Source organism: Mixophyes fleayi, chromosome 3, assembly GCF_038048845.1.
Source record: "Mixophyes fleayi isolate aMixFle1 chromosome 3, aMixFle1.hap1, whole genome shotgun sequence".
NCBI lineage: Eukaryota > Metazoa > Chordata > Amphibia > Anura > Limnodynastidae > Mixophyes > Mixophyes fleayi.
The window spans coordinates 124,955,770-124,970,676 of record NC_134404.1 but is presented as its reverse complement, the minus strand read 5'-3'; the positions used below and the strand labels follow the sequence as shown (position 1 = coordinate 124,970,676).

Sequence of the window (14,907 nt, the reverse complement as noted above, 5' to 3'; positions counted from 1 at the left end):
TAAATTTATAAATGCAATTTGGTATCTGTCTGCATCATAATCATCAACATCATCATTAGTGCCCTCGTCGCCTACACAAATCTCCCCCTCATCCTCTTATAATTCCAAAGTGGCATCCTCAATTGGTGTATCACCGGCTACACCCGGGCTGTTCAGGCACACATCAGCAGAACTGCTGAAAGGGCCCTTCTTTATGGGTATACTGTCACTAACAGAATGCTCACGATTAGATATACCACTGGTGGATGGACTCTCCACAGGGATTGGTGTCATTTCTGATTCAGAGCAAACATTATCCTCTAATGCCTCACTGTTATCTTGCAGCTCAGCTTTGACGCGTAACAGTAGTTGTGCACCAATTGTAGGCTCGGTAGCATTTTTGGATCTGTCACTAATAGAGAAAGGTGAAGGCCTCATTCTCTCTTTGCCACTGCGTGTGTAGAATGACATGTTGGCAAAAAAATTTTTTATCGGCACTTAACTTTTCCTCATTTACACTTCTTTTTCGCTTCAACACAGTAATTTTTTTTTTGGTGTGTGTTTTTTGGACTGATTTCAAAACACGGTGTAGTTTGACATCGCCATGCCCAGATGACGTACTGGGAACACTACCATCAGGACTGGTGACATAACCTGGTTGCTCATTCTGCATGTGTACTGCTTTGAATCCATTCTGAGCCCAAAGCACTTGTAGTGCTACAAATTGTTTTAGATACTGCTGACAAATATGACTTTGACAGCCAGAAATATTAATGCAAAAGAATGGGGGACACCCAAAAAGCACTTGGGAGTGCTAAAAATTATTATTTTTAATCTGCTGACAGATAGTAATTTGGACAGCCAGAAATATTTATGCAAAATAATGGGGGACACCCAAAAAGCACTTTGAGTGCCAAATATTGAAAAAAAAAAGACTCCTCTATCCTCCTCTCTTCTCTATCGATTGTTGTTAGCACAATTGGAATCAGAATTGTATTGTCTGTCCCTGCTCTAATCAGCCTGTGACTACACCCTGCTCTCTCCCTCTGTCAAATGGTGATGGATTGCTGTGGAGGCGTGTATTTATAATCTTCAAGTATCGCGAGAACTGAGCCCTGAGATCCGACGACGTCACAATGACGTTAGGCCTCGATTTGGATTCCGAGCGGGCGGGAGAGTACCGAGCCTACTCGGCTCGGTACTCAGATAGGCAAAGTTCGGGAGGGTTCAGTTCTCGAGGAACCGAGCCCGCACATCTCTAATTACAATACAGTGCAGCATTCTATTCACTACAAAGCTTCCCATAGATCATTCCAATTGTTTCCCTTTCTCATAATAATTTTTATCCGATACAATACAACTTCACTGACTACAGTATCACTGATTACAATATCACTGTGCACAGAACAACTTCACTGACAACAAGTTCAGTGACTACAACCTCACTGAACACAGTACAATCTGATGAAATACAACTTCACTGCACACAGTATAACATCTCTGAGCATAACTTCACTGCACACAGTACAACTTTCCAGTACAACCTCAATTCGTACAAATTCACAGCTCACAGTACAACTTCGCATTACAAAACCATTAGGCACAGTACAACTTCATTACGACAACTCCATTAAGCACAGAGCAACTCCATTGTGACAACTCTCTTACACAGAGAACAACTCCATTACACAGTACAACTACATTGTTTGTTTCCAATATAAACCTTGCACACTACAACAGTTCCAAAAGCATCCATATTAAACTACACTACTTACACTACACTATCAACACTATCCCAATTATCACTCTTCCATAATAGCCATACATCACATCACCCTTAGCATGTGCTCGATAGCAACAATAACCTGCCAGTACAATATAACAATATTTTTCTTTATTACTCTGCTCACATAACAATCACTGCTGTCTTGCTCACATTTTCAATTGTGCACAGTCATCCATATGCTTATCCATATAACACACAGGAACCTTCATTGTAAAATGTGATGGGGTGTGAAGGTGTGTGTCCAGACAAGAGTCTGGCTACAAAGCATTGATAATTCCTTAACGCTGTGCAAGTTTCATTGATGAGCAAAATATTTATAAGTAATATTGTTAGATGACATTATTGCTCTGGTGTCCACAGACTGGTTGTAATACTTTAGGCTGGGGGGAAAGACACAGCTCAGCAGCCTATTAGGAACATTTTAAAGGGAAAAAAAATTGCAGGTGGTCCAGTCCAAGGTAGCCCACTATGGGACTGGCCCAGTGGGGGAAAAGATTCCCCAGCTCAGCCAGCCCTTGCTGGTGTCACATGGAAAGAAAAGAAATCACGCTTGAGAAGAATCACTGTTACACTATATCATCATCATCATTTATTTATATAGCGCCACTAATTCCGCAACGCTGCACAGAGAACTCATTCACATCAGTCCCTGCCCCATTGGAGCTTACAATCTAAATCCCCTAACATACACACACAGACCGAGAGAGACTAAGGACAATTTAATAGCAGCCAAATAAGCTACCAGTATGTTTTTGTTGTGTGGGAGGAAACCAGAGCACCTGGAGGAAACTCACGCAAACACGAGGAGAACATACAAACTCCTCACAGATAAGGCCATGGTTGGGAATCAAACTCATGACCCTAGTGCTGTGAGGCAGAAGTGCTAACCACTAAGCCACTGTGCTGCTCACCTTGAAATGTATATATGTATATTGAAACAAAATGTACATGAGTCACATTAGTTACACTGTTAGTTTACTTTGAAGATTTCCTTTATTCTAAATGTTTGTTTTTCTAGTGTTCACTATCTTGTGCTAATTTTGCAGACATAGCTAATGCCATAGTTGTCCCTACCAATACCCAGAATACTTTATACTAATATAATATTGTCATTGAAGACCTTGGGGTAAATTTATCAAGCTGTGGGTTTGAAAAAGTGAAGATGTTGCCTATAGCAACCAATCAGATTCTAGCTGTCATTTTGTAGAATGTACTAAATAAATGATAACTAGAATATGAGTGGTAATGGTCAATTCATTAACTGGAATTAAAATTAAATTGGATACTTTTTTTTTACAAGCAATGGTATTTTCAGCTATAAGTATTAGAATATAATATTGGGATTGCCCGATTGCCAATTATTGTGTCAAGAAATGTCAGCGACCTCACATGGGTTTTATTTTGCTTTCCTCTGGATCCACACATGTAAAAATAGTTTGAATTCTGTCTTTTTTTTCTACCTTGCTAATCGTTTGGTTTATTTATGAAAATTGTGCACATGAAAGCTGGTGTTGCCCAAATCAGCCGTATTTGCGTTTCTTTTCTAAATAGCACTACAATATAGAACTTGATTGGTTGCTATGGGTAACAGTTTTCCTGTGCACTAATTTTCAGAAATGTCCTGCAATACAATTTATATTTTAAATCCTACCTATACCGTCACAAAATTATATATATATATATAATTTTCATAAATATACCAAACGATTAGCAAGGTATGACACTTGCAGACAGGTGTTGAATGATTGGGGAGCTGCCTATTTCATTTAAGTATAATATTACATACTATTCCACTGTTTTTACTGTATTTTATTAAGTGCTGGTTAGCTTAAACACTTTTTGGGTGATATATATATATATATATATATATATATATATATATATATATATATATATTTACATAATCTAATATTTTTAAAAATATATATTTTTAAACAATGGAAAGGTCATGCTTAGTGGCACTGTGAGTTACCATCGTATCTGAGATATCATCCTTTATACATATCTTTTCTGATGATTGTATGGATACCTATCCCAAAAATTTCTGCGATTACTGGACAAGAGGACTAAAATTGTTACTGCGTTATTGTTATTAAAATGTTATAGTGGTAGCACTTTGCACACTGAATAATATTACAGGGCTCCCATAAATGATAGGTACAAACGTTATTACATGGCAAAGACATGTAATAATTCAACCATTTTGGTCTAGGGCACCTATCCATTGGAGTTTCTTGTGGATATGTCACAGGACATGTGCCTGCAGTAGTTTGCTAGATAAGAGCTCCTCAAACATCTTGGCCCTAGCTACACAGCTATCATAGGTGTGCTGCATATAAGGCCCCTAGGTACGCACAACCCAAAGATAAACAATTGTGAAAACTATTATATGTGCGATTGTGTTCATATTCTACCTATTTGAAATCCTGCAATTAAATAAGAAAAGTCAGATATTGACTTCTGAGATTTGCAATTTCCATTGCTTTTTAGTTCTCCCTCCCCATAATCAAAGCTTTGTTTTCTATTGAAACACTTTAGCATGACATTACTAAGAATTCAGACTCTTTAAAAGATTAAGGGGATTTAAGAGATTTCCTATCATGTGTTCCTGTACCTGTTACCTGCATTTAGTATTGAAAATAAATATTAAATGGATTTTTGGGATGGGGCAAAGGGGATGTCAAAATTTTATATAACAATGGGAGCCCTGCTTTTGCTCTTATTGTTCCATCTATTGCATTTACTGCCACCTGTGTGTAATTCATATACATGACGTTCTTCACTTATAATTTGATATCATTTTGCTGTTTCTGGGGTTTGCTAAACTCCCAGACCTGACTAGTACTCACAGAATCTTTCCAAACACATATGCAGCAAATGTATTCATATCATCACACTAGAAATCTAAAATGTACCAATGCACATGCAAGTCAATGCAACCGCTAGTGAATCATTAACTGATCTCTGTGATGGGAATGTTTTTCTTTTTACTTATCCCCCATTCTACTCCCCTTTACTTAAATATGTTTTGTACCAATGTGAAATGTACTTGGATTTCCTTCTTAAATTCAATGTTTCATGACCGATGTGACTGGCTGGCGTACAGGAACCTATACTAAAATAAATAACCCAGCTTAAGTAGTTGAGCCTCAAAGAACGACATTTTTCTGTACTGGGTCACAGCCATCAGTAAACTCATACAAACTGACCCAAACAGTAAGATTGATCTTTTAAGAGGTGACTCTAACCTTCTCACCGGATGAATGAAGTCTATTGATCTGGTCTCCTCAAGTGCCAGTCTTGGCATAATGAGGACGCTGTCCCAATATTTAGGTTTTTTCCTAGCATTTGTGTCTGCTGGCTTCCTAATTACGGCGACTTGGACTGATTGCTGGATGGAGAATGCAGATGACTCTCTGGAGGTAACAGGTTTTTTTTTATGAAATACTAAATAATATTCTTTTTTAAAACTCCTGTTTTTGTTTGAATATTTTTTGATGGCTTTAATAATGCTTAATTATAACAAAACTGTGTACACGCTGGTCAGTGGAAAAATGTATTGTAACCTAAATCAGTCATGCAGTCTTAAATAAAATGGGATTATAGAAATTACATGCTGTTTTAGCTGTATATATATATATATATATATATATATATATATATGTCTGTTCCATGAAAGTGTTTAACATTTGTTGCCCAAAAGGAGAGATTATATCAGTGGATTTGCCTTGTCCTTACACTGATGAAACTTTTATTAAAATAGATATTTTTGAATATACAAAACTGTCAATTTCTAGTTAACTAAACAATATATAAATCACTTGTTCCATTTATGGTAGATACATGTATTATGGTTTTTTTTTACATATATTTACTAAGTAGCAATTTTTTTTTTTTAGATTAAAAAAACATTTATATGATAAAGTTGCACCATGGTTTACGATTGAAGCTGTTATGTATATGTTCCTGTTTTGTATTTTTCAAAGCTGAAATAAAAATATTTTGGAAAAATAAATCTAAAATCATAACTCTAATCAATTGACATAACAAATTTTGAAAAGCCTCCAGGATGTTCAAATTATTTGTGAAATGTTAACAAAAATCCATTTTGCAAAACTTAATTTGTTCATTTAAATATCAAAATTATTTATGAAAAGGGAACGCAAATAAAAAAAAAAGGGATAAATGAATACAATTTACATGGGACTGCTACATGTAGTTGAAGGTTAAGGGCTCATACAGAAGAGGATTTAATCAAAATTTAATCCAAGCGATTGCACCGTGAGAACGTTTTAAATATAATTGAGGCATCAGGGTAATTGAACCTGCTGCCTACAGGCTGTTCAGACAGGAAACGGTAGAAATTTATGGTCAGCCCCTAATGCTGAACAATCGTACATGCTCAATTTTACAGTGTTTGGGTCTGTCCCACAGTCTCCACCACTGTTTGTCTCAATAGCAGTAGCATTAAGACGCTGGGATCGCTTTCCTTTAGTAGACTTCTTGAGTGTATTCTGCCTAAGCGGCTGTCTGAACAAGCCCTAAAACCTAAACTCTAACTTTTGAGGCTAATGGAATCAGATTTGTTCCATATGTTGATTTTGAGCATTTAAGTTTCTCAGTCTATAAGAGATGTCAGTCAGTCTATGATCCCATTTTATCTGGGACCAAAATTCTGGGGTGAAAAATCTATTTTAAGTTCAATATATAACTACGCACAAAACCAAGGAATGTATTATGTACAGTGTGCTCCTGTTGTGGTTTTTGATTTTGCCTTGTCTGTTAACTATAAAGAAAATAGACCAGCAAAATGTGTTTTGCCCAGGAAATATTGTTTGAATGTGCTCAAGCATGTTTTTTTTAATATGAATTGGTTAGATGCCGAGGAAATTATAAAAATCACAGATGTCTGATTATTGCAGATACCACAGCAAGTTAAAAATGTTTGGTTCATTGCATTTTTTTCTTATGTAATAAATTAGCATTAATACTGAGCAATAAAATCCAGTCTAATCCAGGTGGCCTGCATATTAACGTGAGCGTGCAAGGCAAGCCCTTTCATTAAGTGGGATTATCAAATATATTAGCATATTTTTAAAATTCAATTAATTTTGATCACCTGACAAAGTTAGTGCTGGTTACTTTTAATTGTTAAGACAAATCTGTTCTAAAACGGTTATATTATTTATGTTTGATAAGAAGCATATTAACCTTGTCTACCACACACAAAGGCACCTTTAGGAGGCATAGGGTGTAAGTGCCTCATTAACAGGGTGCTTAGTTAATGACAGCAACTATTCTCACGTATCTGAATTTGGAATTAATGCCAAACCCTCCAAGAACAAGCCTGAGGCGTTAATGTGTGATAGAGTGGGTTCCCTTCTCTGCCTAATGACCTCAGAGATTGTTTCACTATGTACATGCAAGCAAATGACCCATAGCCGTACAGCTCCTGCAGCAGCACAAAGAATTATGAAGCTACATCACATCTCTAGAGAATAAAGAGACGTCTGCAGAGTTTACAGCCACCAATGTATTCTGCCAGTTAGCTTTTATATTTACAGTACTAATTTCATCAAGGTGCTATAATTTGAATGTGCTCATTTGCTGCAGCAAGCAATAAGAATATTGATCATATGAAGTAACAGGCTACACTAGGGAGGAGTTATTTAATACACATGCTATGAAGGGATTTATAAAATGAGACGGAGGCAGGCTGCACAGTCATGAAGAATATATAGCAATAGGATACATATTAAAGTACAGATCTCCACTGTTTGTTATATTTTTTTTATGATGGTCACAGTTGAATTGGAATTAGTTTTAAAAAACATACCCTACCTGATGTTTTACAAACTGTGAACATAATAATTAAAAAGAATAAATGTGTTGAAAGCAGTGTGTATATCTTAGGCTGGGTACACACTTCAGAATTTTCTGACCAATGTATTATCTACAACGATTGTACCAAGGACTGAAATTAAAGAAAAAGTCCTGATCAGCATGCTGATTCATGTGTACACGCTATACATGTTTTTAAAAGATTTGCCCTCAGATCTGTGCTCTTCAATTGTCATAATTGTCGTCTGAAAAGATCATGACTCTGTAAATTTTATGGTGATCGTGATCTTGAGTGCATACACACTGCAGGATTGGAACAAAATTTAAAACTACCGGCCCCCCCCTCCATGTGTACACTCCAAATACCCACTTCACAGACCCTCACACGCATGACTTTTTATGTTAAAAAAACAAAAAAGATATGCCTTACCTCCTCCAGCGCTAGATGTACTGATGTTTGATGCAGAATGCTATCCAGACTCCGCTGCAGACACAGGACTTCTAGGGGGAAGGCATCCAGGTGTTAGATTTCAGAACAAAAACCTTGATATAATAAGTCTATGTGTTATGCACTTGTTAAAGGCAATGGGCATCTTCTTTCCACTAACATGTCCCTTCATCACACATATGTCCCGTCATCACATCATTGCTCCCCCTCTGCATCACACCACTGCCCCACCATATTCACAATATCTCCTCAGCAGCACACTGCCTCCCCGGATCTCAATGCCCCCCCTCCCTGCATCACAGTGTCCGCCCTGCAGCACCCCCCCTAATTACATTGTCCCCTCTCGAGCACACTGCCCCCCATATCTCAATATCCCCCTTACAGCACACCGACCACCCCCTGAATGACAATGTCCCCTCTTAAGCACACTGCCCCCCGATCTCAACTCCTCCTTCATCACAGTGCCTCCCCTGAATCACATTGTCCCCTCTCCAGCACACTGCCCCCCTGTTTCTCAATGTCCCCTTACAGCACACTGAACCCCCCCTAGTCACAATGTCCCCTCTAAAGCACACCACCCCCTGATGGGGAGGGGATGGAGGGACAGTGCACCCCATTGGCTGTTGGGGGGTGCAGCGGCGATCAATAGCTCCTCCCCTGGATCTATCTGAAGCTGTGGGACGGCCGTGGAAGGTAAGCTCAGAGGTTGCTGTACAGTATTACACAACGCTGCCTAACGGTAGTGCTGGGCATGGATTGGAACAACATTGGAATGAGATTTATATTTCTGCTGAACAATAAAATTAAACGACGATCAGTACTTTAGAATGACTATCATTCATCATTTAAGTATACACACTAATGCGATATTGGCTTGAACGGAGTTTATCGCTCGATTGACCCAATAGTCGGCTGAAAAACCTGTAGTGTGTACCCAGCCTTACATTGATTCTGTTAAATGACATGTACTTTGTTATCATCAGATAAGAACAAAACGCTGACTTTTTCTAAAAGGCTGTTTGTCTTTTGTTATTCTAAATATAGGTGAGTACCAAATGCCGCGGTCTTTGGTGGGAATGCATCACCAATGTATTTGATGGAATAACGACCTGTGATGAATATGACTCCCTATATGCAGAACATCCACGTACGTATTGTTGAAAATTTAAATGTATTTTTTAAGTGTAGTACTTGTAATTAACACAGGAAATATTGGGTGTCATTTACATATTTTCATACTTGGTTGACATAAGCATTTCTGTCACAGACCACATGCCGCAATAATGTTGTGTAAGGAGTCTGCGCAGGTGAACGTCAAAAAATGGATTGGGGGCCTGCTCCAATGTACTTAGCAGTCTAAGCACATTCACATATAATATCATGAGACCTATGTATCAAGCCTAAAACCATGCAGAGATGACTGTTTCCTCATGGTTTAGGCAAATAGCAGTATCAGGACTATTTAACATTAGCCTAAAGAAGGAGATATCAGAGATATCTCCTGCGTTGGGACCTGCATTGGGACTGCAGTTAGGACCTATTTACAAAGCTCCAAAAAATGGTAGCCACCATCTGTTCTAGTCCCAGCCCTAACAAGGGTGCAACTAATGCTGTCAAAGTGCTGTCAATGCAGAAGAGCCAAATGGAGCCTGCGAGAAGAAGCAGAGAAGAAGAGAGCAGCTGAGAGATAAGTAAACTAGTGCAGACGTTAAATAGAACTGGGGACAGGAGGCTCAACTTCCAGAAGGAGCAGGAGCCCTGTCTGTTACATTTGTACTGGGCCCTGCAATGTCTGGTGGCCGGCCTGTGAATGTGCAGCACTTATAAACTAACCAGGTATCAAAATCTGTTAATCAGGCAAGAAGAATCACTTTCCAAATTGAAGTAGAAAATTTTGCATGATTTAATTTACACCACTCAAATTGCTGTCCTTCAAATCTGCTATAAAAAATGTGACTGTCTTTTTAATTACACAGCCAATCTATCATAATCACTGGTGACATTAACTTTATTTACATCGGACATCTAATTTCACTGAAAGCCATGTCTTCTGAATAATTGACCAATTATTTAACACAAGCAAATGATGCTTGTCAATGATTTTTTTTGTGATATTGTAAACCACATTGAAATTGGTCTTTATGGTTGGAAATACTGCTACCTTACTACACCTTGCTACCTTAAGGTTAATGTTTATTTACTAATATGTTATATAGTTTAATAAAAAAAAAAATTGGCCACGTCAAACACATGCACATACATTATCTTGAAACAATGCAAAAACAAAGCTTTAACTTTCAGAAGCATGTGTGGTCCTTAGGGAAAAAATGTAGCTCAGATGCCACTGCCTCCTTCATGTTCTTGCCTGTGCAACCTTTACTTTTTGCCTAGATGTTGGCATGCTACTAAATACTGTATAGAAATAATATCATCATCATGATCGTCTGGTAGGGGTTTGTCCTTCCAAAAGGCCCCTGCCAGCAGGTTTGTACAGTTAGTGGGTTCACCACTGTGTTGCTTGAAATTGGCATTTAGAGGAATAAGAATGCAGTGGCAAGAATAGCGTCTAAAACCACTACTTGAGTGAGTGCAAGGCTTCCACACCTTGCCTATATTGCCTAATGTCATTATTAACATTTATTTATATAGCGTCTGTATATTCTGAATAGAGATGCTCATGCTTGGTTTTCCAAAGACCGAACCCCCCAAACATCGCCAATCTGAGTACCAAGCTGGCTCTGTACTTTCCCACTTCCTCGGATCTGAATTGAAGCAAAACGTTATTGTTGCATCGTCGGATCTTGCTGGTTTTAGATTCCATAAATATCTCACTCCCCAGGAGATCCAGTGCCATTGCTCATATAGAAACAGGGGTAGCAGTGTTATTGAGGTTAATAATAAAGTAGGAACAAAAAAAGAGCCAAATTATGTTATTTTAACATTTTTTAGCAATTTAAAAAAAAACAGAACCAAAAACCAAAACACGGGGGGTCAGTGGACATCCATAATTCTGTAGCACTTTACAAATGAAAACATACACGATAATCAAACAAGTCTGGGTATTAACAGACTGATAAAGCAGTAATAAGAGGAACTGTTTGCAGGCGCACAATGTCTGGGTAAATAGGAGTTTAATACATGAGGTTCAGTGCCACTTATTGCAACTGGAGCCGTCAGATATCAAAGGGAAAAAGTGCTTAGATAGGCTATGTGATCAGTCAGGAGTTAGAGGGTTTTTGAATACAGAAGGAGAACACACATAAGTATGTGTAACTGTGTAGAGTAGTAATAATCAGACAGAACAGATATTGAGTTTAAGAACATTGTTCAGGAATTTGACAAGTTTGCCTAAAAGATGAGTTTTCAATGTTTGGGGGAAAGAGGAAAGCCTTGTTTTACAATAGAGGGAATTCTACAGAGTGGGTTCAGCCTGTAAAAAGTCCCCGTAATCGAAATGGGAGCAGTTGATGAGTGTGGATGAGATGCGCAGGTCAGAGGGATGTATATTGGTGCAGTTTTGTTATTGGCATTGCATGTTAGTAGAAGTGTTTTATATAGGTTTTGGTAAATTACATGCAACCCATGTAGGGACTGGCAGAGCTGAGCAACAATGGGATGTTTTGCAAAGGAAATTAGTCTCGTCATTGCATAGAAAATATTTTTTAGGACTAGGGGAAGACAGAAGGAATTTTCAATAGTCAATGCAGGAAATTATAAGCATGGGCAGCACGATGGCTTAGTGGTTAGCACTTTTGCCTCACACCACTGGGGTCATCAGTTTGATTCCCAACCATGGTCTTATCTGTGTGGAGTTTGTATATTCTCCCCGTGTTTGCATTGGTTTCCTCCAGGCGCTTCAGTTTTCACCCAAAATTCAAAAACATACCCGTAGGTTAATTGGCTGCTATCAAATTGACCCGAGTCTGTGTGTGTTTTATGCCAGGGATTTTAGACTGTACGCTCAACTGGGACAGGGACTGATGTGAGTACAGCACTGCAGAATTAGTGGCACTATATAAATAAATGATGAGGATGTTAAGTGTATAAAGTTTTTTACACTATCTTGTGTGAGATATGCGTGTATTCTGGAAATAATTCTTAGCTGTATTTAACAGGATTTGGATACAGTCTGGATGTGGAAAGCAAAGGACAGTCAAGGATAACAGCTGGGCAGTGAGCCTGAGGGTTAGGGTTTAATTTTGTATTGTCCTCAAAAATAGAGATATCAGGTAGGGAGCTTCTGTTAACTGGTGGGCATATTATTAACTCCGTTTTTTGAAAGATTGAATTTGAAATGGCAAGAGGACATCCAAGATGAAATGACAGAGTGACATTCAGTAACACAGGCCAACACAGATGATGTGAGAAATAGATTTGAGTATCATCTGCAATAGAGATGGTACTGAAATCCAAAGTAGCTTATTAGTTTTCCACTAGAAGTATTATTGTAATTTTTTCTCTGGAGCTACAATGTTCTTTTACTTGTCGGAAAATTATTGAAAACCAAGATGCATTGTTACTCGGTATTCAGTGACATCCACTGTGTCTACCAGGGGCTCTGTTAGGAACTTACCTTGTTCCCGTTCCGCTGCGCTGTCAGCGGGAGCTGACAGCGGTGTCCATCTCTTCAGCGCTTCTTCTGTTAGCGCTGCCGCACTTCCGGGTTCTCTCTGCTGCTGATCATGTGACTCCTGGGCGGGGAATTCTAACTCCTATATCTTCCCTGCTCTGACACGCTGCCTGTGTCAGAGCAATGTGTTTCCTGTTCCTGGCTACAGTTCCTGTGTCCTGACTCCTGTGAACCTGCTCCCTGTTAACCCCTCTATTCCTCCTACTCCTGTGTACCTACGTGGCTGTGACCTGACTATTCTTTGGCTTATCCCTGGCACTACGCAACTGGACTATCTTCTGTGTACCGACTCGGCTGTGTTACCAACTATTCTCTGGATCTCCCTCTGGCACCGCATACCTGATACCTTCTGTGTACCGACTCGGCTGTGTTACCAACTATTCTCTGGATCTCCCTCTGGCACCGTATACCTGATACCTTCTGTGTACCGACCCGGCTGTGTTACCAACTATTCTCTGGATCTCCCTCTGGCACCGTATACCTGATACCTTCTGTGTACCGACCCGGCTGTGTTACCAACTATCCTCTGGATCCTGCCACGCACCCATTGCCTCCGTGCATCTACCGGTTACTGTTCCAGACCTACAACGCCTGGAATTAACGGTTAGTGCCTGTACTTGCACCGCATTGTCTATTTTCTTGTCTGCCTGCCATCACTTAGAACTTTCTCCCTTACGTCAGTAGGCTAATCTGGGGGCCGCGACCTGCGGTTCTTCGGCAGCTAAGCCCACACTACCTTGCGGTGGTTCTTGGTGAAGACCGGAAGGCCGTTAGACTCCGCGCCCTAGGTAAGCCTGTGCTAATACTGACTAAGGCATCAAAATCGTAACAGTTTGCTCTGACCCTTATCTAACTGATGGAAGCGACAGGGAATCCCACTGCGAGAGTACTACTGGATAACTTAGCGGCTCAGGTTGAGGAACAGGGGAAAAATCAAGAACAGTTATTACAGATTCTGCAGACTCTGTCTAACAGGTTGGATACGCTCCAAGCAGCTCAGGTGGCAGCTCCTAATCCTCCACCTGCTCCGGCCCCACAGCCTGCCCCCGCTCCAAGCGGTTCAGCTGTATCTGCTCCTACCACCTCTCAACTCCACATACCTAACCCACCCAAGTTCAATGGGGATCCTAAGGAATGCCGAGGCTTCTTGAACCAGTGTGCTATTCAATTCGAAGTTTTGCCCGGAAACTTTCCCACACAGAAAACTAAAGTCGCTTATATTATTTCCTTATTGTCTGGTCAAGCGCTTGCCTGGGCTTCTCCTCTCTGGGAACATGATGACCCCATTCTCCATAATTGTGCCACTTTCTTGGAAACCTTCAGACGCATCTTTGATGAACCCGGACGAGTCTCCAGTGCAGCTTCTGGACTCCTCCGTCTGCGCCAAGGTACCCTTACTCTGGGCCAGTATGCCCTTCAATTTCGCACTATGGCGGCCGAACTTCGTTGGAACAATGAAGCTTTAGTGGCCACATTTTGGCAAGGCTTGTCCGATCGTATTAAGGACGAGCTAGCAGCCCGAGAGTTACCCACTACCCTGGATGCTTTGATCTCTCTCTGTAACCAGATTGATATACGTTTCCGTGAACGCACTCAGGAGAGAGAGAGTTCCCGTCGATCTACTTTCCGTTTGGCTCCTCGCTTCCAAAGTCCTATTACACCGGAGGAAGAGCCTATGCAGTTGGGAAGAGCACGTTTATCCCAGGAGGAAAGAGAGAGGCGGTTCAAAAATCGTTTATGCCTTTATTGCGGGGAACCCGGTCATGTCCTGAGTCAATGTGGGAAGCGCCCGGGAAACGATCGGACCTAACTGATGACGGAGAGACTAAGTTAGGTATGAACATTCTCTCTCCTATGGATTCTAGTTTTTCTATCCAAGTTATTCTGCAATATACTGATAAACAATTGTCTCTTCCAGCGCTTATTGACTCCGGTGCAGCGGGGAACTTTTTACGAGCTGACATTGTAGAGCGGTTATCATTGCCTAGGCAACCCTTAGATCCACCTATTGCCATTACAGCTATAGATGGCAGTCGATTCATTGGAGCCTTGCACACTGAGGAAATCTCCTTCTTAGTCATTCCAAAGGCTATCAACCCGTTTGTCACGTTACCAAAGAGACTTCAACTGGATCCTGATAGTTCAGCCGAGATTGACATTACTTCAGCGAGGGGCGCGGAGTCTAACATAGTGAAAGGTGTTCACCAGAGATTCCCGCAAGGG

General features: G+C 40.1%; 1 protein-coding gene across 2 annotated transcripts in view; it reads left to right on the top strand.

Annotated features, from left to right (window-relative positions):
• Window positions 1-14,907, top strand: part of CLDN16 (claudin 16) — a 67,773-nt gene that overhangs the window by 23,670 nt on the left and 29,196 nt on the right. For both annotated transcript variants that reach the window (XM_075200588.1, XM_075200587.1), the window contains exon 2: window positions 9,099-9,201. In XM_075200588.1, the coding sequence (XP_075056689.1) occupies window positions 9,099-9,201 (103 nt within the window). The remainder of the gene's footprint in view (window positions 1-9,098; window positions 9,202-14,907) is intronic.